This window comes from Lissotriton vulgaris, chromosome 12 (genome assembly GCF_964263255.1).
Source record: "Lissotriton vulgaris chromosome 12, aLisVul1.2, whole genome shotgun sequence".
NCBI classification, from domain to species: domain Eukaryota; kingdom Metazoa; phylum Chordata; class Amphibia; order Caudata; family Salamandridae; genus Lissotriton; species Lissotriton vulgaris.
The window spans coordinates 106,538,412-106,564,399 of NC_141700.1; the positions used below are offsets into that span (position 1 = coordinate 106,538,412).

Genomic DNA, 25,988 nt, shown 5'->3' on the forward strand with positions numbered 1-25,988 from the left:
ACACTGTAATTTATAGCCATGTTTTAAATAACTACTGTAATGCACCATAAATACACATGAATTAGAATTTACAGTATGTCATATATGTAGAAAGTTTGTCATATATTTGAAGCAGCCAAACACTATTGCTCTTTTTAAAAAACCAAATATGATTTAATAAAGAATAAACATTTTTTGTACCAAAATCTTGGTTAAGATACATTCACTTTTGTCCGATGTCAGTCTCAGTCCATAAATTAACCAGTTCCTAATTTACTGTATTTTCAATTGTTTGATTTATCCCGAATTAGGAACTCTAGTCGGGGGTACCCTCTTGTTTTTGCACACAACTGGAGATCTGATCCATGGGTTAAGAGACTTCTGAAAACCCTAATCAGACTTGTCTTCAAATTAAATTAACAACAAATAGGGGTTGCAGTTGAAAAACTATCGGCCATGGTTATTTACCCCACACCACAGTAGTTTTTTCCCCTCCCAACCATTAAGCTGGATCTCTTTTCTTTGACCTTTCAGCACTCAAGGCTCTACAGGCCTTAATAAGTAAATAATAGAGCAGCACCGTTTGAACAATAACAGAAAACATATGTTGTAATCTTCAACAGTGTGAGAATCTTAATTTAAAAGGGCAAACAATACAACTGCTGCTTCTGTAGAGGATTTCTATTATTTTTCTTAGAATTTTATTGTCAGACAAAATCATGAATGTCTCATAATCAGATGATTAAGAATGGGGAACAACAAACTTTTTAAGATGCAGTGGGAGGCATTTCCAGTTTAATTGTCGGCCAGAACTACTCAATATAAAGAGGAGTGAATCATATATATTATTTAAACATATTGCACTAAGTGAATGAATTATGAGCAGAGCGTCGTAGAAGTTACTTAAAAGAAAATGGCTGTCACAACCTCTTGTCACATGATCTGGCACTGCGGGCCTTGTCGCAGGGACTCCATGGTGCTGTTAGTTGTTTTCCGCAAGAAGCTGAGGTCCAAATTCTCAAAGTTTGGGAGTGGCCCAAAGAAGGATCGTGCTGGCTCCGGTGCCTCCTCCGGCTTCACCAAGGCACTGATGTCTTTGGACAGCTTCACATTACTGCTGCGACGAACCGGTGCATCCGCCTGGTTCTGGAGGTTGGGAACAAGAAGGAACTGGTTGAAGAAGATGCACGCGGGATAATGTGGGCTTGATATGCAAAGCTGTTGAGGTTCTAGTAGGGGGGTTGAGATTGGGTCAACAGGTTGGAGGAAAAGTGCTACCATTTTTCTCTTAACACTGTCTTATAAAAAATAAATCAACAGACTGCTTTGGATGTGGGATAGCAAGCAGTGGTAAAATATTGACAAAAGTTGGCACCATAAAAAGGAAACAATGTTATCAGGTTACCCACCTAGGGTAGATTTGCACCCTTCATGAAAACTGGTTGCATTTTTCCAGGAAATGCTAAGCCAATCAAATGGGGTTCCAGGGCTCGTACCTTGGGAATCTGGTATTTCTCCCTGAAGTGGTCTCTCATCACTGCTCTCTCTGCTTTCTTCTGGGCGTAGAAGGTATCTCGTTGTCTCCTGATGAAAGAAAAATATAAAAAGAGCAAACATTTAAGGTTTAGAGTTATTATCCAACAAAAGGGAGAAGAAGGTACTAGATAATTGAAAGGGTAATCGGTGATCTCAATGTGGGGAGGGTGGTGGATGGTATAGGCGGCCTGTGCGGTTTTAGGGGACTTGCCTTTGTCCCTCGTGGGTCGAATAGCAATTGCAAATATGATCGTTCTGCCCCAGTGTCTATATGCACTACACCATTCTTCATATATAGTCCCCAGGCATTATTTCCAGACACTGGATGAGTTGTTGGATGGGTTGTTGTGGAGAAGTGTGGCTCAACGGTTAGAGGCGGCAGACCCGGAGGCAGAGGTCGGCCCGGGACCAGGGTTCAATTCCCGACGCGGCCGGGTGCAGGACCAATGTCAGCGGGCCCGATAAATATCACCTCGGTGCCACTCTAACCATGGGGTCCCACGCTGCAACTCTGAGCAATAGCTTGCTTAATCTCCACTCCGGCCCCATCACCGCCAGGGATGCCCAGTAAAGGGACCATCTCACAGGGAAAGCCAGGACGGGTTCCCCAGTGCTACAGCGCTGGGACGCCTCAGGGTAACCATGCGCTCTATAAATCCAACATTCATTCATTCATTCATTCATTCATTCATTCATTCATTCATTCATTCATTAATTCATTCATCTCCTGTGGAGCTCCAAACACAAACCTGTATGCCTGAAAACACTGCAGAGATCATGGGGTGGAGGGGGGGGGCTTGAGGTTGAGGCTAAGAGACGTGTGAGTGGGCGACTGCAGAGGTGGTCACGACCATAAGGATGAACACTTGAAGATAATCTCTGGAATTGGGCATGTATGTTGTCTGATTTACAGGAGCCACGGGCCCCGAGTGCGAATGAGCAGGGGGCACAGATTTCCCCGGTGCATTGACCAATGATGGTTGATAGTATATGAGGAATGAGGATACCTTGGGATACCTAGGACGTACATACACAATCTATTTCGCAGAGATACAAGGTACTGACCTGGAGGTGGGGGGAGTTAAATTGTTTAATGGTGGCATGGGAATCCTTGGACAGAGTAAAGGGAAAGGGTCTACTTATGACTGTATAATACGACTGCAATGGATCCTGTTTACTGTTTGTTTTTCCCAACTGCAGGCAGAGCACAGGGATCTTCCACATACATAACACAGATGTGGTTGAGCCCCCTTCTTTGATGCTGTGAGAAAATGCCGGTAGTAATGTTTTTCTGCTCTATTATGGCTGTATGGCGGGGGAGCGGGATGAATATACCTTCAGTAATCTCCTATATCAAAATTGCCTGTATGTGATTCTTAAAGGCCAATAAAGTTATATAAAAAAAGGGTAATCGGTCTCAAGGGCCATGATAGAGGACTCAGTCATGTTAGGTATGCCTGCCTTTAAAAGGCGCTACCTATCTTAATTCATTATCACAACCAAGTTAGTAAATCTCCTTATCATACTCCAGTACATTGACCCTCATGCTCAGTACTTGATTTGTGGCGGTGGTTTTCAATGGTGGACACCAGCAATCATTTTTGGGGACCAGTACTTCTTATTTTTATGTTGAGCTTTTGGCCCAGAGGATGAATCGGAGAAGTAGACAAGGAAGAAAGAGGATGAGAAATATAGGAAAAATGTGAACAAAGGGATAAAGTAGGGATTCAAAGGAACCCATAAGCGTGGGAAAATGAGACTGCAATTTTAGTGGTGATAAAAATTAAGCAGTTTTGGTATTCAATATCCCCACAGCCTGCAGCCACAGCCTTGAGCTCCAAAGTTTACTACTTTGGGCCTCTGCACTTATGTTTTTTCAAAATGAGTACAGCTGCTGTCCCCTCTAACCCCTTCATCGTTGTTCATTCAGTCTCCTAATTTACACTCCCATGCCTTTTGTATACCTGGTGTACAACTTGCTCACCCTTTAATTTACTACACGTAACATATTTGACTTTCCACAACTTGGGTTTTGCCCACTCAACTTGAGGCGACTGCTTTGACTCACCAATCCGACTTCTCCACATCAGCATGCAATGAGCATCTCTCTTCTGTTATTATCATGACCAATCAGCAGCCTCTGCAAGTTGAGCATCCCAGTATGCTACCTATTCATTCTTTCTTATTTATCACTGTCGATACCATGAACTGGTTGTCTTCTCTGTTCTGATGGAATTCCTTCCCAGGTTCATGGTATTTTTGACACTTCACGGTAATACCTCTATCAGCGGTCTTCCTCCTAAGGAATAGTCCCCACCCTCTCTGTTTCACCATATTATCTCCTTACACTCTTTCTTAGTTACACTAAGATTTCTTTGTTCTTCTTTTCCTTTATCTCTCACCTTCAATATAAACTCTTGGGATATCAAAACCATAAAATCAACTTTAAAGTCTCCTCTACTTCAACGATTTTATGTATTTTCCCAATTCCTTGTCAAGGACTGGTTGCGGAGGTCTGGTGGAAGGCCTTCTTGATTGTCCGGGGAAAGAGCAACCCCTCCCACTATCCCAGGTGCTAAACTGAACTTAAAAGTACACATGAAAGTTGTCAGAGTCTCCTTAAAAGTGTACTGGATAGGAGAAGAACCTCAAAAGAGGGTCCAAAACCCTTCTTGGTGACCTTTAGATTTTGATTGTAGATGAAGATTAACGTGGAGATGACTAGCAAAGCACTAAGCTACGCTGATATCAAGAAAGAGCAAAGCGAGACAAATCCACCAGAATCTCCAGGTACAAAGCATCACAAATCAATAGCAAAAGTAGTAGCGAATGGATGATAAATACAACAATAAAGAAAGGAATAAATATGTTGTGGTGAACCTGTCACTGATTAATACCTTCTAATATATGAAATAAACTGGAAGGGACATGGCGCAAAACAGCCTTTTTCCATCATTGCCTGAGAATTTTGGATCAGTTATCCAGAAGACATCACCATATTGGAAAGTACTCATAATAAATCATATCCACGCCTTCCTCGTGAAAGTCATGGCATTGGTTAGACATTGGAAGGAGCCCAAATTTGATATCCTGCGTTCCACATTCTACTCTGTTTCTCTGCTGCTGCCCTTCTGATCCGCCATTCCATGCTTCTCGCAAAACACCCGCCCGTAAGATGGGGATCGCGGAAACACAGCGCGGTCTGCACAGTAGAAGCACCTCTGTATGTGCTGAAACGTGTTGAGCCACACATCGCTCAGCCACGCTAGGAGCACCCAGGTTTCATACCTTTTCCTTCGGGTCAGCTCTTGACACTCTTGCCACTCTCAGTATTGATGTGGGGTCCATTTAATCTTCACTAACAGCCTCTCCCTCCACCAAGAACCTCAGCACACACAGTCACTCTACATTGAGCCTCCCATCTCCATAGCCATCTGCGCCGAGTTCCCACTCCGGAACATATAGAAGATTCACCTGAACTTCGCATTCACAGTGTTAAACCTGGTGCTAAAAGTCCATTCAAGAGGAAGATTGATGCCTGGTGCAACCCTCCTCCACTCTTGACAAACTGTCAATTTTGCAACTCACTCACATTTCAGCATCTCGAGACTCCCTCCGTACTATCATCAAGTCAGCCAGCTATCGTCGAAGGGCAGTGCTCTATTAATCCTTGTCTCTGAGTCAACACATTCTACCTCAGCCACTATCTCACTGAAAACTCCCCTGCAAGGTTCAATACACAACCATTCGGCCAAGCAGTTTCTAGGATTTCTTCGTCAACCGCCTCCACTGCATCTCATCCATGATAGGCAAGCTGACCTATGGCACAGCTCCACCATTAATGCCCTCTCTAGCAACCTCAGGGTCTTGTAAGGCCCTCCATAGCAACCTTAGGCTGAGCCTACCCTTCCTGTATTTATGAACAACCTTATGACTCGATTTTCAAGTATCTGTGTGGCTGAACACTCTACCATCTTTATTCCTATGATTACAGGCCACATTTCAAAACACTGTGCAAGAAACCAAAAGTGATGTGAACCAACATAAAATATTGATAGTGGATTTAATTTCTTGCCTGGGGAAGTAGCCGTAAAGTACTGCAAAGTAGTGCAATGCAGTGCTTTGTGCTACTTTATGCTTAGGGGGGAGGTCTAATGGGTGCACATGGTTTTTGATGCAAAGCTCCATCCACTAACATTTGTAGAAAAGTTTGTGCCACTAATATGCGCCTCCTTGATGCAGATTCAAAGTAGAAACAAAATATTTTCTCAAAACTTTTTTAATTGTGCAAGGGTGCTGTAGCACAGGACATACAAAGTGGGAAATGATTTTTAAGTTCCTCTATGTATAGTATTTGTACTGGAAGGGTACCATCTCAATATAAAATCTATGCTAGACTCACGCACACACCTTTTAAGCTATGGTGCAAAGCTTTGTGTGCGGCGTTAGTCAACCAGAAAGTGCGACTAAACTAGGGAAGAGAGCAGCAGCACCATCTTTGTAGCCCTGTCCTATTCCTTTCACGCAAAGCAGCGCAGTGTCGCAACTTTGCATGAAAAAATAGGAACTTTACTCCTAGATTTCTATATACATATTTTTTTTGTAAATCCTGCTTGTTCGATCAATAAATACGGATGTAAATAGTTAACAGGATAAAAAAAAATCACATCAATGATAACAATGGATCAAAAAAATCAGTATCTGATTCAATTACTTGGCTATGATTGCTGGTTAATTCAGGGTGGAAGGGATGATGCATTGTGTGGAGTATGTTAGGAGGACACCAGAGCCCTGGATATGGGAGCACAATACAAGGCTACCTTACTTTTCCTCCTCCACGCTCTCCTGGTACTGATCCTCCGAGCTCCACTTCCTCCTCATCCTCGCGACCAGGCCCTCCTCCTCCTCCTCACAGGGCTTAGGTGGGTCCTTCTGTAACTTGGTGGGGACACAGCAGGTGAGCTGCTTCACCTGCGCCCCCAGGAGCGCCTTCATCATCAAACCCTTGGGCAGGAAGTCACAGGAGAATGAAGAGGGCGACCTAGATAAGGAGAGAGATGTATAAATGGGTTAGAGATCCAGCAAACTGGTGGTTTGACCAATGCTGAGGTGCAACACTTAAAGTGTTCATCAACTTACAGGCAGGGGAATCCGGTTCCTTCTATTTCAGTGGTGGCACAATGAAAAGTTGAATTCCCAAGGGTCAAAATGAACACAAGGTCATATGATGAGCTAAAAAAATAGCATAAAACACCAGACTAGCATTGTACGCACTAACGCCTAATATTTGCCCATTCTGGCTCATTTCCACAAAGGAAATTATGCATGTTTTGCCCATGTTTAGTCAACCTTGGCCCTCTCCAATACAAACAGAACAGCCGACACTGCCCTCTCTGAACCTGCATAAGAGTGCATATACAAGGCCTGGAGTCAGAATAGTAAATTGACCAATTGTAGAATATGCGGCGATTGATTTTGGGTCGATTTAGGAAATAAACACCGTTTAAAATGTTTAGAATGTGAATGTGTGTAAGGTTGAGATCCTGGTACACTATAGTTTACAATCTGTGCTTATGACAAAAGAGTGTATAAAGTTTTATTTTTACACATGAACAACTACATAAGACCCTGTTATTCTTTCTCAGTTGTTCCTTTATGTATTCACTCAAGGAGACAAACACAAAACCTCGAAACTTAATAAAGATTAAAAACCACTGTGGGAAAGAAACAATCCACTCCACACTGCCTAAAGTGAATCAACTTCAAAATGTTTTTTCCAAATGACTTGCCATCTGTGGTACATTTTCTGATCGTGTAATAGACAAACATACTAAAAGATTGAGGTAAAATGTCAAAATAAATACTGATATAATGCAGGGAAACTTGTATTAACTAGGAATACTTGGCTCTAAATCATTAAATGCAGTCTACGTTTGGCATAGTTAGTCTGATGTAATAAGAAACATACATATTCTACTGTAATAATGTATTACAGTTGAGTTGCGACTTCACAAGTCTTTTTGCCAGTACACATCGTGGAACCAGTCCACTGAACTAAAAACATTTGTTTCCTGGAATTTCAGCCATCACTCAATAAGGAGACTTGTCAGGTGGTGTGTATATCTTATGCACTCCTGGAGTTTTTTTTACATTAAAGCTGGAGTCTGTTTGCATCTAATTATAAATTCTGAACAACAGCCAACCTTGAAAGTGACATATGGAAAGGGGCGACCACTCGGTCCCCCCGAACGTATGGTGGAGTACCCCGATCCCCCCGGGAAGCCATTTTGGGCGGGAGGCGTGTCCCGGCTGGTATGCCCGAAGCGGCGTAGCTGGGGCGCGCCTTTTCCCGCCCAAGAGAGGGTGGTCCTAGACACCGACACCGCTAGCCACGCCCGGGAGGCGGATTGGAGGTGGGTCTACGCCCGCCCGAAGAAGGATAAAAGGAGCGACAAGCCAAGGAAGCATCCTCTTGTTCCTGTGCTCTGAAGCTGCACCTCCCCGTTGCACGTGAGCTCGAGACGGAACGAAGAGCCAATTTTGAAATTTGTAATTTTCTGTTTTCTCTTTTAGCGCTAGAAGCCTTGTCCAGGACCTTTCGGTCACCTATCGTGAGAAAAATGCCGGGCAGAAAGGTCGGAAAGAAGGTTAGCACCGAGCAAATGCTTCGTATGCTGGTGAAAGACATGGCGGAGATGAAGAAGCAGATGGCGGCCAGGGACGGTACGGGCCGGCCTAAGAAAATCATCGGGCCAGCATTGCCGGGGGTGGTCCCTTCCGGGAGAGGAAAAAGGGCCAGGAACAGGGCAACGGGAGACGAGGTACCAGTCCCGGAGGCCCCCCCGGCGAGCCCGCCCAGGCCGGTAGAGGCTCCTGTGCCGATTCCCGACGCAGGGCAGCCGATCCCTGTCGTAGTTACCCCTGTGAACGGAGGGGATATGCCACCGGAGTTGGCCGCCCAACTGGCGGCATGGTTGGGCAGGAACAACGAGGGCTCTGTTGCTCTGGGGGACACGGCCGAAGAGGCCAAATTAATAATGAAGCAGTTGCGGCAATCCCGAGATGCTGCAAAGGCACCTTGTCCTTTTGTTTCCCCGCAGGCTCCCGTGGGTCAACCAGGATCGGGCGTTGCTTCGGCAGGGTCTACAGTTACGACGGCAGGTCCAGGTAAGCAGCCATTGCCAATGGTGGGGGAGGGATCGGTACCTTCGAGGAGGGAAAAAATTGTTCAGCATATCCCGATCGAGGTGAAAGAGAGGCTATGGGCAGACAAATATGTGAACATGTTTTCCTTGTTGACCGATCACTACGAGATTGAGCATGTAAAAAATCAAAAAGAGTTTCTACATCCTAGTGTATGGCGAGCCAGGATGGCCGGTTTCAGAGTCGATGAACCGATAGGCAATTGGAGCAGAGCGTTTGGAATGTTCATTGCAATTATGGGGGAACGTAGGCCCGAATTGTTGGGGGAATTGGCCGTGTACCAGACACGTATCATGGAATTTTATGAAACTTGCGGGGGTAATCAATGGTTTTCTTATGATAATATATTTCGTAAATCCAAAGAGCACGATTCATCCCTGACGTGGGATTGTTTTGACTCCATTTCATGGCAAAAAATGGAAAAGCCAGGCGTGGGGAAGTCGCCATCGTTGGGGGGTGATGTGGTTGAGTATTCCCGCCATTCGTCAGGGGCGCCCTTTCGGGCAGGTTCAAGCAATGACCGGAACTCGAGGAATAGTGGCAGCTCGGGTAAAAAAGGGATCTGCTGGGGCTTTAACAGAGGAAAATGTACCAGGCCACAGGGTTCTTGTAAGTTCAGGCACGAATGTTCGGGGTGTGGGCAGTCCTCGCACCCCGAGACTATGTGCAGAGCCAAGGCTAGTGATACGGGGAGTAGAGGAGGCGCCAAACAGGTCTGAAATAGTCCGATGGGTGCTTCTACCTACCCCGGTTGATATCATGGCACTGATCCCTTGGCTAAACGAATACCCAGATCATATCTCCGCTGGGGTGTTGCGAGATGGTTTCTCATATGGTTTCCGCATCCCGGCGGGGAATTTTCAGGGTGAGGCACAATGTAGGAATCAACTGTCGGTGCAGCACAATGCGGCGGTGGTACAAGCAAAGATTGGTAAAGAGGTGGCCCGAGGTCGGGTTGCTGGACCATATGACAACCCGCCAGTTGCTAATTTTGTTTGTTCACCCCTGGGTGTGGTCCCCAAAAAAGATCCGGGGGAATTCAGGTTGATACATAATTTGTCAGCTCCAAGGGGTCTTTCGGTGAACGATGCGATTGACCCGGGAGTTTGTTCGGTGCGGTACGCATCTTTCGATGAGGCCGTCGCCATTTTGAATCGCCTGGGGCCCGGAGCGCTGATGGCTAAATCAGATATCGAGTCAGCGTTCCGGTTGCTCCCGGTACACCCAGATGATCAGCGTCTCCTTGGTTTCATGTTTCAGGGTCGCTATTACATGGATAAATGTATGCCAATGGGTTGCTCCATCTCTTGTGCGTATTTTGAGAGATTCAGTTGTTTTTTGCAATGGGCTTTCACTAGAACAACAGGGTTTACACATGTGATGCATTATCTTGATGATTTTCTATTCCTGGGGGCAGCCGGGGACACAGAGTGTGCACAAGCTTTGAATGAATTTTGTGATCTCATGAGACGCTTTGGCGTGCCATTGGCACCCGGTAAGACAGTGGGGCCGTCTACTTCGCTCGAGTTTCTTGGAATAGAGCTCGATTCCGAAGAGGGGTGCTTCCGTTTGCCTAAAGAAAAGGTGACGAAATTTAAGGCATCGCTTGAAACATGTATTAGCGAGACGAAAGTAAGATTGCATCAGTTGCAGCAGGTTGTGGGTCAACTAAATTTTGCCCTTAGAGTAATGCCGATGGCGCGCCCATTTTCCCGCTCTATTGCTCAGGCCATGGTGGGCCTTAAGGAAGGCCACCACCGCACAAGGCTCTCGACAGAGGTTCGCCAGGACATGCGCATATGGTTGGCATTCCTGGCGGATTTCAACGGTCGGGTCGTGTGGAGCAAACCCGCGGTTTCCTCTGAGGAGCTGGGGTTGTGGACGGACTCGGCAGGGAGTGTTGGATTTGGCGCCATTTTTGGTAATCACTGGTCAGCACAAGCCTGGCCGGCGTGGTGGCACGAGAATGGGCTCACAGGTAACATCGGGTTTCTCGAGCTGTTCCCTATTCTGGTGGCCTTGAAAACATGGCCTGAGGGTTTTCGTGACCGCTCTGTGGTGTTCTGGTCTGATAATATGACCGTTGTTGAGTGTATGAATAGTCAGGCTGCCCGCTGCAGGTGGATCTTGAGATTGCTGAAGGAAATTGTTCTGCTGTGTATGAGGCTAAACGTCCACTTCAGGGCAAGACATGTGCCAGGGGTGTTAAATCAGGCAGCTGATGCGCTTTCTCGTTCCCGTATGCAGGCCTTCTGGAGTTTCCTACCGTCAGCGGACCCGTGAGGTTCCGTGACAATTGTAAGTGGTGCTTTCGACTCGCACGAATATGGTCGAGTCTGGTATCTATGAACCGCAAATGACGAGTTTAGTAAGTGTGCGCAGTTTCGCTGTGCTAACTTAAACCGTTCGTTTGTTATGTGGGTTTTTCATCTGTACCCACGGGTTCCATCTTATATACGGCATCCATTTTGTCTCTTGCCCTCAAGTAGCCAGCGAACGGACGCTGTCCGCTTCACGACCCTGGGACTCCCAAGATATGTACGGAAGACACATGTCCTTTGTAAATGTCTTTATGACGAGGGGGATGTTACTGTAAGGCAGATGGCGCCGCTCAAGGCTCATCTTGCCGCACGGACTTATTGTCTCAGCCGTGCATTTCATTAGGCACGTCCCTTTGATGCCTGTATCTCGTGTTTCCCGATACCTCCCCTTTTACACCCTTTCCGATCTCCCCACTGTCTCCGTCTTCCCCCGCACCTGTCTTTGTTCCTACTTCGATCTGTTTTACTACCGGTCGGAATGCACTAATGTTGGGAAGATGGGTTTTTACAGTTGGGAACCGCCAAATGTTTCCGCACTTATGTTCCGGACCTCATGTGTTTCAAAGTGACCAAAGCGACCCCTCTGGGGGATAATGATGAGAACTGAGTTGTAAACTTTTGTGTACCATGTTGTCCTATGGGTAAAAACTGTATAAAAGGAGCGATCTACAGAACCAATTTGAAGCAGTCTCCCCAAGTTGCACGTGGTGTACTTGTTGTGACTTCTGTGTTCCCTGCAGTAAATAAACCTTGAATCTTTGACGTCGAAGGAAGTGTCCCGTGTCTCTGTGATTCGTACGCCGGAGCAGGTTACCCACGAAGGTTTCAGGTGTTGTGCCCTGGCACCGCTGGGTCTTAAAGAACCCAGTCCTTCAGTTGGCGCCCAACGTGGGGCTGCATCAGTGGTACCGGTCCAAGCCTGACGATCGTGAGGAACTTCGTGTGAAATCTCCGAGGGAAGGTGCACTCCGCTTCATCGATCCAGTTGTCGAAATAAGTGGCCCGAAGACTTTTCCCGCGAAGATTCCCGCCTCCGGACGGCTGCGACGGACTGCTGCCCTGACTGTAGACCTGTTTTGGCGCCTGGCGTAGACCTTGGTATAGCGAGACGATAGACGGGCCTTCCTGGTGACGCCATTGATCTTTGAGTTAAGTATTTGTGGGTCGCTCCCAGAGTTCTTGGTTGTTGACACTTTAGCGAGTGTTTTTGTTGTTAACGCTGTGTGAGTGTTTTTGTCGGTGACACTTTGCTAGCGTACTTTGTTGTGTTGTTTGACGACTGCAGCCGCCAAAGACCGAGGGTTTTGTTCTTTGCTGGGACTTGGTAAAATCCCGTAACCCTTGAAGTTTGTGAAACTCGGCTAGTGTGCAAGATGCCTGGTCGTAGTACTTTGTTTAGTTGTTTCAGACCTTGTGGTATGGATTCCCGACTGGAGGACTCGTGTCCGATACCTCCGGTTGGAACTCCCACTTATGAACTATATAGTAAACATGGACTAGGTCCGATTACCTTTAATGATTATTGGATTAAATATACGAAGAAGGACGGCGACCTTCGTTGGCCACCTCATGGTAGCTTCGAGGCCCCGATCTTAGATAATCTAGAGATTAAATTGTTTGAACGAAAATCAAGGCCGGCCATGTTTGATGCCTTCCGGTTGTGGCGCAAAGAAGCCCGACAGAAAGAAATCAGACAGAATAAACGTAATTATCGAGATAATGTTGCTACTATAGTAAAGAAAGCAGAGCAATTTCAGCATGATAAGGAGGTTAAGGATAAGGAAGTGTTTGACAGATTACAGCGTATGACCGTAGATAAATGTTATCCCGCTTTGCCTACGGAGTCGGAAAAGAAGGAAGAGCCAGTTGAGGATCCTTTAATGTCTTATCTCATGAAGTCGCCACCTCCGTATGTACAGGGTACCGCAGTTGCAGCTCCTGTGGTTCCTGCCATACCTATTCTTCCGCCTATTGTTCCTCCGCCTGTTCCTCAGCCTGTACCCGCCCTTCCGACTGTTCCTGCTCCTTTGCCTGTTTCTATCCCTACTGCTCCTCCACTTCCACATACTCCTGCTGCTGCTACTGCTCCTGTTTTGTTAACTCCTGCTGTTGCTACTGTTTCTCCTCCTTCTCTTGTTAGTCCTGTATCGTATGCTTCTCCTTCTACTCGTTCTCGAAATTCTCCTCTTGCGGCAAGCTTCTTTCATTCGCTCGGACCTGTTCATGGGCCCGCTGGTTCTGATGGTCCTCAGAGACGTAGTCAGCTTCCTGGAAACAGAGAACGTGTTGCGCTATATAATATGGCGATGGGTTGGATGGTAAACCCTCTTAGAAATCCACCTCGTGTTGTCCTTGAAACGTTCTGTCAGTTTAATATACCAACCCAGAGATATGTGTTTAATGAAATGTGCAAGTTCCTTCATGATCAGATAGTGGCCGATGCCCCTGACGAGGTGCTGACCGCCCTGTCTGAGCTTCAGCTTCAGTTCGCAAATGGACTGATAGTAGATACTAACGTTCGACGTGCTATTGAGCGGTTGCTATCTCTTCGCCCCGCTCCGATCCCTCATGCATTGTTTATCGAGGATATTGAAAGACTGCCAGATGAGTCTGGTCAGTTTCCCATGCGTGAAGTGCCACCGGTATGGATGCCAGGTGATGCCACCCGAGCACCGCCGATTCTGCCACATTTCCAGAGGGTGTGGATACATCTCCCATGGAAACGCTCAGAAGTGTTGCAGGTGAAGCAATCTTTGCCTGACCCTCGCAAAAATCCTGCAGGGTATTACAAAGAATTATCGCAGCTCGTAGATGCTACGATAATGAATCTTGCCGATATCGATATGTTGTTTGGCAATGTTGTACCGCAACCGGTATGGGCTAAGATTCGTCAGGAAAATCACGCGACCGAGCTAGGTGGTGATTGGGCGGCCATCGTAGCGGCAGATGGGTTGCAAGTTGGTGGTGCTAAGCCTGAACAGTTGATTGCTGCTCTTCCCCAGCGAATAATTACATTAATGAAAACGCTTATGCCGGCTATGAGGGTAAATTGGGATAAATTGTCAGCTTGCAAGCAAAAGAAAGATGAGAGTGTTTCCGACTTCTTTACGAGGTTCGAGGAAGCCTTCATTGACCATAGCGGACAGGATATGGGTACCGAGGGTGGTCAGCGATTGTTTGTGGATAAATTTGTTTCGAACTTACTGCCCGATTTGAGCAATAAATTAAAGAATTCGGAAAGTGCATGGGCCGTTTCTACCTCTGCTCAGATATTGGCTACGGCACAATATTATGAGAATAGAGAGAAAGAAGAGAGCGACCGTGCTGATAAAAAGACGAAAGAGCTAAAAACTAAGGTGTTGCTTCAACAAGCATATCCTCCGCGTTCGAATCAGAATGCACCCCAGCAGAATAGATCGCAGCCGCAATCGAATCGATCGCAGCCGCGTAATGATGCCTCCTCCCAAAGATCATCGTTGGGGTACAATCAATGTGCTTATTGTAGACAGGAGGGACATATTAAATTCAATTGCCCTGTTTTGAATGAACGTAATAGTGGTAACTCCTCTAGAGGAGGTCGTGGTGGTTCGCAGCAGGCATCACGTGGTAGAGGTCGTGGTACTCAGAACGATCGCTCAGATAACTCATCTAATAATAATAATTGTTTTGATCAACGTGGATCGTCGCAAGGGCGATCTGCGCAGTACAATGTAGACGATTATTACGTCGATCAGGGGACTGACGACAGTAATTACTAGGACAGCCAAAGACAAGGAGAGGGAGTGGTATCAGTTCCGGTTGATCAGAGAGGGCCTTACGTCGCAGTTGCTACATCGGGCGTCGTTGAGCCTTTTCTGTTGGACACTGGTGCAGCGAAAAGTTCTATTCAGCATTCGAAACTCCCTGGCGCACCTTTGTCTGGCTTAACAAATGTTTCCGTAGGATTCTCTGGCGCCCCCGTTAGCAATCCAGTTTCACGCCCTTTGCCCCTTAAAATTGGGCCACGTGAGCTAGAAGCTCCATTGATTCTGACCACAGGTTGTGGTGAAAATCTTTTGGGCCTGGATTTGCTTAAACGTTTGTACGCAACTTTGTATTGTTCTCCTGCAGGTGTAAAGCTTACGTTAGGAGAAAGGGTTGTCTCTCCCATGTACTTGTCTCTCGACAAGCTCCCACCGGAATTGAGTTCTCTTCCTGCGTCTTTGTGGGCAACGGGTCCGAATGATGTGGGCCTACTTGATATCTCGCCCTATGTTGTTCAGCTGAAATCTAATGTGCGTTTGCCACGTATTCCCCAGTATCGTATCTCCCTTGATGGTGAACGAGCACTGTTGGCGATCATTTATGATCTGATTGAGAAAGATGTTATTGAAGAGACTCGGGGAAACGTGTGCAACAGCCCTGTGCTGCCTATTCTTAAACGTACTGATCCTTCAAAACCACCTGTTTATCGTTTTGTTATCGATTTACGGGAGGTGAATAAAATTGTGGTACCTCAATTCCCTGTTGTGCCTGACATCACGGCGCTACTGACTCTGATTCCGGCTTCTGCATTGTGGTTTTCGGTGATTGATTTGAAAAATGCGTTTTTCAGCATCCCGATTGCCGAAGAGAGCAGGGACCTTTTCGGTTTCTCTCTCGGTGGACGTAGCTTCCGGTTCAAACGCGCTCCTCAGGGCTACTGTGAAAGTCCATCGATTTACAGTCAAGCCTTGAAGGGTCAACTGGATGCGTTTAGGTTGCCGGTCGGTGCAGCCTTAATCCAATACGTCGACGACTTATTGGTGGCGGCCGATACTCAGGACATTTGCAAAATTGCTACGGTGTCGTTACTGCAACATCTCTGTGAGTTGAATCACAAGGTGTCACCTACTAAACTCCAATATTGTTGTCAAGAAGTAACCTATCTAGGTCACTTATTGTCAAAGGAGGGAAGGAGATTGACCCCAGAGAGAATTGCAGCGATTACACGAATGACTGTGCCAACAACCCAAAGAGATGTGCGTGCCTTTCTAGGTATCACGTCGTATTGCAGGCAATGGATTCCTAATTTTTCATTGCTAGCGAAACCATTGGTGGCTCTTACGTGCAAAGATGTTTCAACTCCTTTACCATGGACGGAAGAATGTCAGAAAAGTTTTTCTGAACTGCGTGATTCATTGTGTTCGGCTCCTGTGTTAGGTACTCCTGACTACAGTAAGCCGTTTACATTATATGTTCACGAGAGGGAAGGTTGTGCTTTGAGTGTCTTGACGCAACCTTTTGGTGGTAAGCAGCGTCCGTGTGCATATTTTTCCTCGACCTTGGACCCAGTAGCTAGAGCATTGCCGAGTTGTTTAAGAGCAACTGCGGCAGCTGCGGTCTCTATCCGACAATCAGCAGGATTGGTCATGGATAATATGCTTACGGTGATGGTTCCGCATGCAGTCGATACTCTTTTGAATCGTACGAAAACTCAGCACTTGACGAGTGCGAGGTTGTCTGGGTACGAGTTGACGTTGTTGGCAAGCCACATTCAGATAAAACGTTGTAATGTTCTGAACCCGGCAACTTTGTTACCAATTAGCACAGAGTCAGATGAAGTAGCAGAACATGATTGCTACTTGAGGACTGAAGAGGAAACAAAAGGTCGAGTGGACCTTAAAAACACCGCATTGGAAGATTCGGATGGCACATTGTATGTGGATGGGTCATGTTTTAAATTGCCGAATGGCGATGTGACTACTGCTTATGCTGTTGTAACGTTGAATACTGTTGTTGAGACTGCAAGGTTGAATCAAAATTCTGCCCAAGCTGCAGAATTGATTGCTCTTACTAGAGCATGTGTGTTAGCGAAAGGGAAACGTGTGAATGTGTTTACTGACAGCCAGTACGCGTTTGGAGTTGCTCACAGCTTTGGACGATTGTGGAGAGAGAGAGGTTTCTTGACGTCGCATGGTACGAAGATTCAGCATGGCCAGCTCGTGAATGATCTTTTGGATGCATTGACGTTGCCTAAGCAAGTAGCGATTGTTAAATGTAGTGCGCATCGTAAGGTGACGGATGATGTTGGTCGTGGTAATGCGTTTGCAGACGAGATCGCTAAGGAGACTGCCCGGAACCTTAGCACTCGAATGTATGTGACGAGTTCGGTTAGGTGGCCTACAGAATCGAGCATGTGTGAGGACACTATCGAAAGTGTGAAAGCAATTCAGAATGAGGCCACTGAGACTGAAAAGGCGAAGTGGAAAGAAAGTACGGGAAAGTTGGATGCGAATGGTTGTTGGATTGATTTGTCGGATCAGAAAAGATGGTTGTTGCCCGATGCGTATGTGCTGGCCGTTGTGACAATGGCGCATGGGTTAGCACATATCAGCGTGAAAGGTATTTGTAAGTTGCTGTTTCCGGTGTGGAAGAATGATGGCATTACGAAATGTGCTGAACGTCTGGTAAAGAATTGTATGGTGTGCATGATGTACAATCCTGGCAAAGGAACCCCAACTCCCCCTGGCAGTTTTGCTCCCCCTTCGTATCCCTTTGAGGTGATTCAATTGGACTTCATCCATATGGAGAGATGCAACAACCTGAAATACGTTTTAGTGGTGGTTTGCGCATTCTCTCGATGGATCGAGGCCTATCCTCTCAAAGACAATACTGCTTTGTCTACTGCGAAAATCCTACTGAAGGAATATTTTCCTCGGTATGGAATGCCTAGAGTCGTGTGGTCAGATAACGGAAGTGAGTTTGTGGGTAGTGTGATGAAAAGTGTGTGTAAGGGCCTTGGAATTAATCAAAAATTCCATAGCGCCAATCATCCCCAATCAGCTGGTTTGGTTGAAGGGTACAACGGCACCCTTAAACTAAAGCTAGCAAAGATTCAGGCTACGACCGGTCTTTCGTGGCCTGACGCTTTACCTTTAGCATTACTGTCAACTAGGGCGACTGTACACTCCCGAGTAGGGCTTAGTCCCTATGAAATAGTGTTCGGCCGTCCTGCTAATGTGTGGGGGGTTCCTAGGCCAGGAATGTTTTCTGATCTTGAGTACGCAATGTTGATCGATTATCTACATGACTTGACTGCTAAACTGAGGTTAATTCACCAACAGGTTTACGACGCATTGCCGACGCAGACAGAGGGTCCAGGCCACCAGCTCCAGCCCGGAGACTGGGTGGTGACAAGAAACTTTTCACGAAAAAATAACCTAGACCCGAGGTTCACCGGACCCTATCAAGTGCTCCTGGCCACGAGGACTGCCGTTCGTCTCGAGGGACGTAAGAATTGGGTGCATGCCACCCACACCAAACGAGTCCCTATTCCCTTGCCGGCAGACCCGTGGGTAAGGAGAGGCATTGCGTCAACGGAAACAGAAACATTGCCGGCGTTTGTACCTTTTAGCGACGCACAGCCTGTTGGAGAATCCCCAGCGCAGCAGAAAGACACTGTTGAACAATTAGCATCAAAGGACTCAAGACCAGAACACCCAACTGATCAGCAGGACGCTGTCTCCTCAACGGATCCTTTGTTTGACGAGCAGACACGTCCTGGGAAAACCCGATACTTTTTGCGATCTCGCACTAAGGACAAATAAAATATTTTGCTTTGCTGAATTGACAACTGCATTATCCCGTTTTCCGTGATCGGTTTTGAACATTCGTATTACTGTAAATATTCTTGTGTATGTATATATATTGAGCTTCATTCCTTGTACTTTTTTTTGCTTCCACAGCTGAGAGACTTTGTTTTTGCATATATACATATTGTGCATTGAAGGCCGTAGGGCCGCGCGCGTACTTCCTTCTGGATAGTAGGTCTTGACGCTAGGTTAAAGGCCGTCGGTTCCTGGGAACTCCTAGGGATTGACTATTGCTACACAGAACGAAGTGCGTCAAGAAACGTTGCGGACGGTCGTAGGGAATGGCATTCTCGAAGCTGAATGATTTGGAGGGAGCTCAGGTTCATCGATTCAAGCTGCAGCAACTCAGTCGTACCAAATGTTTCATATTCCAACTGTTTGTATTGTTTTTGACTGCTTCAGCATTATTGGCGGGTGGGGTGTATTACACGATGCCTTACTTCTTACCTGTTACACCTACTCCTGACCCTAATCTTACCTCTACTGTTTCTCCCCATTCCTTTCATATGTTACCGGAACACGAGCAGGCTAGACGTGTAGAATTCCGCAACAATTCCTTTATTCAGCTCCTTCATCAGCATCAGTTAGTGGTTAACACTACTAATTGTTGGGTGTGTGGATTGATGCCACATACTACGGATAAGGGAATTCCATATCTGGTGTTACCGTATAGTTCCCAAGGGTCAGCTCGAGCATTTCAAACAATGTTTCGAAGCGCACTGGGTTTCCACCCCATTCGAGAACCACGTTCCCCCTACTCTGGTCCTACCTCGTATCAAAAACCTTTGTCGATAGCAATAGAGGATTTAGATAGTGATATCTATGATCCCTCGCTTATTCCTGAAGAAGAGATACAAGCCTATAGAGTCCTAAGTAGAGGTGAATATAGTGCGTTCACTAGCGAAAAGCAGCTTAAAAGCTCGCCTCCAATATGGGTCGTACCCCACACTGGTAATTTTTGTCTCATGGGTCGTGGTCGACGATCGCAAGCCCGACTTGGAGCAAGTGCTTGCACTGAAAATTACATTCTGCCAATGTTCTCGTCCCCTGTGTTCCTGGCTGCCAAGGGTACATACTTTATCTGCTATGATCGTGCATATGCATGGTTGCCCGCTGACTTCATGGGCTCATGCTTCATTGCAAATTTGTTGCCTCCGACGTTTACCGTAGATGCCGATTATCATAAGACTAGAGTTGTGAGAGGCGTAATTAGCGAAGAGGATACTGCCGGTCAAGAGGCAGGAGACTTTTTCAAGGGTTTCCTCCCGTTTTGGGGACCTATGGTTAATAGTAGGAACCTGAGACAGTTGACTCGAGTGGTGGAATCAACAGCTAATATTACTGCCAGTGCTCTTGGTAATATCACCACTGAACTTCAGGCGGAGAGACTTATGACGTTACAAAACCGTATGGTTTTAGATGTCATCCTAGCAGATCGAGGTGGGGTATGTAAGGTGATCCATTCGAGCTGCTGCATTTTTATTCCAGATAATGCTCCTACTGTCTATCAAGCCATCTCGAGGTTGCATAAGATCTCCGAATCCATACACGTGGATGTAGGGGATTGGACGTTACTTGGATGGTTTTGGGGCCTGATGTCGACTTGGGGTTGGAAAATTCTGATGATCATCGGAGTCGTTGTAGTGTTCCTGTTCACGTGTTGCCTTTGTGTGCAGTGTGGCCCTGCCTTATGTGGCCTCTGTGCTACAACGTGTATAAGACAACCACCTGTTACCAAGGGGACTCGATTGGACAGAGCTATGCTACAGCAACATCTCGATGGTTTGATGAATATCGAATATGATTCCGACTAGTGCTTGCCTACATGAGGGCAAAAGGAGCGTCTGAGGTTCCGTGACAATTGTAAGTGGTGCTTTCGACTCGCACGAATATGGTCGAGTCTGGTATCTATGAACCGCAAATGACGAGTTTAGTAAGTGTGCGCAGTTTCGCTGTGCTAACTTAAACCGTTCGTTTGTTATGTGGGTTTTTCATCTGTACCTACGGGTTCCATCTTATATACGGCATCCATTTTGTCTCTTGCCCTCAAGTAGCCAGCGAACGGACGCTGTCCGCTTCGCGACCCTGGGACTCCCAAGATATGTACGGAAGACACATGTCCTTTGTAAATGTCTTTATGACGAGGGGGATGTTACTGTAAGGCAGCTGGTGCCGCTCAAGGCTCATCTTGCCGCACGGACTTATTGTCTCAGCCGTGCATTTCATTAGGCACGTCCCTTTGATGCCTGTATCTCGTGTTTCCCGATACCTCCCCTTTTACACCCTTTCCGATCTCCCCACTGTCTCCGTCTTCCCCCGCACCTGTCTTTGTTCCTACTTCGATCTGTTTTACTACCGGTCGGAATGCACTAATGTTGGGAAGATGGGTTTTTACAGTTGGGAACCGCCAAATGTTTCCGCACTTATGTTCCGGACCTCATGTGTTTCAAAGTGACCAAAGCGACCCCTCTGGGGGATAATGATGAGAACTGAGTTGTAAACTTTTGTGTACCATGTTGTCCTATGGGTAAAAACTGTATAAAAGGAGCGATCTACAGAACCAATTTGAAGCAGTCTCCCCAAGTTGCACGTGGTGTACTTGTTGTGACTTCTGTGTTCCCTGCAGTAAATAAACCTTGAATCTTTGACGTCGAAGGAAGTGTCCCGTGTCTCTGTGATTCGTACGCCGGAGCAGGTTACCCACGAAGGTTTCAGGTGTTGTGCCCTGGCACCGCTGGGTCTTAAAGAACCCAGTCCTTCACCCGGAGGCGGCACCATTTCCCGAAGCTCTCTGGTCTCTCGGTGCCCTGGACTACAAGACCTCATGGGAGAGAGTCTAGCACCCAGGACAAGGAAGGCGTATGAAGGGGCGTTCCGTTCCTACTGGTCCTTTTTGGGTTCTGCTGGGGGGGAGCTTTGGGGCCAAGAGGAGTATGTCCTGAAATTTCTGTTATCTTTACATCAGGCAGGCAAATCAGTGGCCACGGCCCAGAGGCACCGGGCCGCCATTTCTTTCATGGCACGGGCTCATGGTATCCAGGACCCCACGGCGTCTTTTGTGGTACAGAAAGCGCTGCGTGGGTGGCAACGCCTTGAGGGTCGCAGAATGGACGAAAGGCACCCGATAGGTCTGGAAAGGTTGGCCCTGTTACTGTCCGTACTCCCTGCAACATGTTCATCTCAATCGGAGACAGTACTATTTCGGGCCGCTTTTGCGTTAGCATTCCATGGGGCTATGCGTGTAGGCGAGCTGGTAGCAAGGAACAAGCAGGATACGGGGGGGTCTGTGCCGAGAGCACATCCAAATTAAGGGGGAGACAATGGTAGTCTCGTTTGCCAGGTCCAAGACCGATCAGGGAGCGATCGGGGACAGTGTAGTAGTCCAGCGGATTCCCGGATCTCCCATGTGCCCGGTGGCATGCGTTGAGGAATATTTGGCGCAGAGGGCGGCATCATGGGGGGGAAGCTTGCTGAAGCACGCCGACGCAACCCCACTGACGAGGTTTCAGTTCCAACGGGTGCTTGCACTGGCAATTGCAGCTGCGGGCTTGAACCCGTGCGAGTTTGGGACCCATTCCTTCCGGATAGGGGCTGCTACTGAGGCTACAGCCAGGGGTCTGAGTGTTGAAAAAGTGAAACAGTTGGGGCGTTGGTCCTCGAATTGTTATAAAAGGTATGTGCGGGTGCACATGTTGTAAGGCTAATGTCATGCACTCACGCTTCTTATTTTGTTTGGTTTACAGTTTCGCAAGCTTACGAGGCGGGGCAGACTGTGCAGTTGACCCGACACCTGGGGACCAGCGGTCAAAGATCACCGGCTGAGGAGAGAGTGGTGTGGGTCGTGGGCCACTCATACGTGAGGCGTGCCGCAGACGTATTCAAAGCAGGTGACATGATTCACATGGCTGGGGAATACGGGTACAGGGTGACCTTCTACAGAAGGGGCGGGCTCTGTATTGACCAGTTTCGAAATTTTATGGAGGGTTTTTTAGGGCGGACGAGGTCACCGCCATCTATAATCATAGTGCATCTTGGGGGCAACGATTTGGTGGCCACTGGTCGACGAGTACTTCTCGAGGTGATACTATCCACTGTAAGTTGGTTGGCGAGAAGGGTCCCGGGGTGCACAATTGCATGGTCCCACATGATCCCACGGAAGGTGTGGCGGGGGGCTAATTCTGTGTCCGCTTTAAATCATTCAGTGAAGAAAGTGAATAACAAACTTGGTAGATTGTTTCGTACGAATACATTGCATTCTATTCCTCATGGATGTATCAGGGGGGATCAGATGTATCTAGAAGACGGGGTCCATTTGTCCCGGGTGGGGAATGCTTTACTCATAGGAGACTTCGTAGCTTGGTTGAGGAATTTGCAGCCATGACCTTTAGGTAGGAGTTTTGTGGGGGGTCCGGATAGCCGGTCAACTATCCGGCCTGTGGCGGTAAGGTCATGATCGGTGAGCAGTAATTGGAAGATCCCTAGAGGTTTGGGCGTCACCCATTATGGATGGGAGCGCCCGGGGGGAGGCAGCCATTGGCCCCTCAAACGGGGAGGCGGTCCCCTCTAAGGATGGGGACGCCGAAAAGGAAGGCGGCCATGGGCCCCTCCATGGGGAGGAGGGGCTATGGACCCCTCCTCGGAATTTCCCGGGGCCCGGACATCTGCGACGGCAGATGTGGTAAGTTGTGTGAGGTGGGAGGGGGGTCTACGCTACCTTCTAGACACCTCACACGAGTCCTCGGACGACCACTAAGATGGCGTCGAGTTAACAGGGGGCCCCCGCTAAGACAAGGGAAATTGGAAGTAGGCACAGAGGTACAGTCCGCTGTGCGACCGCCCCTCACAAGTGAGGGGGGAATTCTGGTATTGGGGATCTGACACCGGTTACGACCTTGCCGTTGGCCCGTAATGTTAGGATGTACAATTTCAATGTTCAGAAATGCATTTGCAGGATGTTTAGTATCGGCTAGGAGAACCTTTGTATTAGAGATGTGTTAAGGTCAGCCAAGAACATCGTAATGTGTAAATGAAATTGTACATGATATGAAACTGTTATTTTAATGTTTTAATTTTGTTTCATATTTTAATAAATACGGCCGGGAGGGTAACTCCCTCCCGCCTTCCAAAAGTTCAGAACGTTTCCGTTTTCCCATCCTTGGGGATTGTGTTGAGAGGGGGTGGCGGGTATCTCAGCCATATGGAAAGGGGCGACCACTCGGTCCCCCCGAACGTATGGTGGAGTACCCCGATCCCCCCGGGAAGCCATTTTGGGCGGGAGGCGTGTCCCGGCTGGTATGCCCGAAGCGGCGTAGCTGGGGCGCGCCTTTTCCCGCCCAAGAGAGGGTGGTCCTAGACACCGACACCGCTAGCCACGCCCGGGAGGCGGATTGGAGGTGGGTCTACGCACGCCCGAAGAAGGATAAAAGGAGCGACAAGCCAAGGAAGCATCCTCTTGTTCCTGTGCTCTGAAGCTGCACCTCCCCGTTGCACGTGAGCTCGAGACGGAACGAAGAGCCAATTTTGACCCACCCACCAGCCCCTGTTGACAGCGATTTGTTTGAATAAAGTTGAGTGACGTGATATTGTTCCTCTTACAGGTTGTTTTGAATTAAAGTTGGTAATGTGGTATGTAATAAAGTGATAATTTTTCTTTTTCAGCATGTTTATTCAGCAGGAATGGTTGCAATTGAACTGAACAGTGATGCTCAGTAGAGTTGATACTTGGAATTGCTTAAATGTGATTGTTTTCCTCCTTGTTAGCTTAGATTGTCGTATTTATTTTTGGTCGGGCGGTAAGGTCATGATCGGTGAGCAGTAATTGGAAGATCCCTAGAGGTTTGGGCGTCACCCATTATGGATGGGAGCGCCCGGGGGGAGGCGGCCATTGGCCCCTCAAACGGGGAGGCGGTCCCCTCTAAGGATGGGGACGCCGAAAGGGAAGGCGGCCATGGGCCCCTCCCTGGGGAGGAGGGGCTACGGACCCCTCCTCGGAATTTCCCGGGGCCCGGACATCTGCGACGGCAGATGTGGTAAGTTGTGTGGGGTGGGAGGGGGGTCTACGCTACCTTCTAGACACCTCACACGAGTCCTCGGACGACCACTAAGATGGCGTCGAGTTAACAGGGGGCCCCCGCTAAGACATGGGAAATTGGAAGTAGGCACAGAGGTACAGTCCGCTGTGCGACCGCCCCTCACAAGTGAGGGGGGAATTCTGGTATTGGGGATCTGACACCGGTTACGACCTTGCCGTTGGCCCGTAATGTTAGGATGTACAATTTCAATGTTCAGAAATGCATTTGCAGGATGTTTAGTATCGGCTAGGAGAACCTTTGTATTAGAGATGTGTTAAGGTCAGCCAAGAACATCGTAATGTGTAAATGAAATTGTACATGATATGAAACTGTTATTTTAATGTTTTAATTTTGTTTCATATTTTAATAAATACGGCCGGGAGGGTAACTCCCTCCCGCCTTCCAAAAGTTCAGAACGTTTCCGTTTTCCCATCCTTGGGGATTGTGTTGAGAGGGGGTGGCGGGTATCTCAGCCATATGAACCTGCTTGACTCCAAACAGCATATTGATGTAGACACATTCACAGTAAATATTCAGTGTTTATTCAATGCATCTGCAGCCATTGAATCTCCATCATAAGGAGCACGAGTTCACGAATTTAAGCAGGTTGTGAGGAGAATGATGTGTGAACATGTATTATAAGGAATAAATTACCCCGTACTGTATCTTACAAGAGTATTGCCTCAGAGTTCCGGGACCTTTTAATGAGCTCTGTCGTCAGTCTCATTTCTCTGTATGCCGGGCCATTGGGATTATTCGGCAGGGGAGCACCAAATTATGCGACAGGATTGACTAAATTATGTGTCAATAAAAGGCAAAAGTATGCAGCATATGTTTTTATACTATTAATTCATTAAGTATTTTTTATACTGGCTGGGCAAAGATTTCACTTCATTAGTACCAGTTTAACAACGAAATAAAGAAAAACAATCACTGGAAAGATGACTAACCTTTCCAAAGGCCTTCCACTGCACGCAAACCCACATCGCCATGTTTTTAGTAAGTTTAGATCTGTTTGAGCTAGAAACAATCTTTTGGGTTATACTCTGCAAATTATGCAGGAAATTATGGGTTATGTGGCAAATGCGGCAAATCCATAATTATGCAAAATAAAGCCACAGAATCACATCATTTCCGTTGCCCTGTCTATATGGCCATGTACTTTGTCAGTGACTTGTAACATATTAATAACGCACAGTGGGTGGGGGGCTTTATCTTTTATCTAATCTGTATTTTGCCTTAGTCTCCGGTGTCAGTTGGGTTGT

At 47.3% G+C, this 25,988-nt stretch overlaps 1 protein-coding gene across 1 annotated transcript in view; it reads right to left on the reverse strand.

Moving 5' to 3' along the window:
• Positions 1–888: 888 nt before the first annotated feature.
• LOC147673531 (complexin-3-like) overlaps positions 889–25,988 on the reverse strand; it is a 50,058-nt gene continuing 24,958 nt past the window's right edge. The window contains exons 2-4 of the mRNA XM_086947396.1: positions 6,341–6,556; positions 1,476–1,563; positions 889–1,125 (exon numbers count right to left, since the gene is read on the reverse strand). Coding sequence (XP_086803522.1) covers positions 913–1,125; positions 1,476–1,563; positions 6,341–6,513 — 474 coding nt within the window. The 5' untranslated portion in view covers positions 6,514–6,556 and the 3' untranslated portion in view covers positions 889–912. The remainder of the gene's footprint in view (positions 1,126–1,475; positions 1,564–6,340; positions 6,557–25,988) is intronic.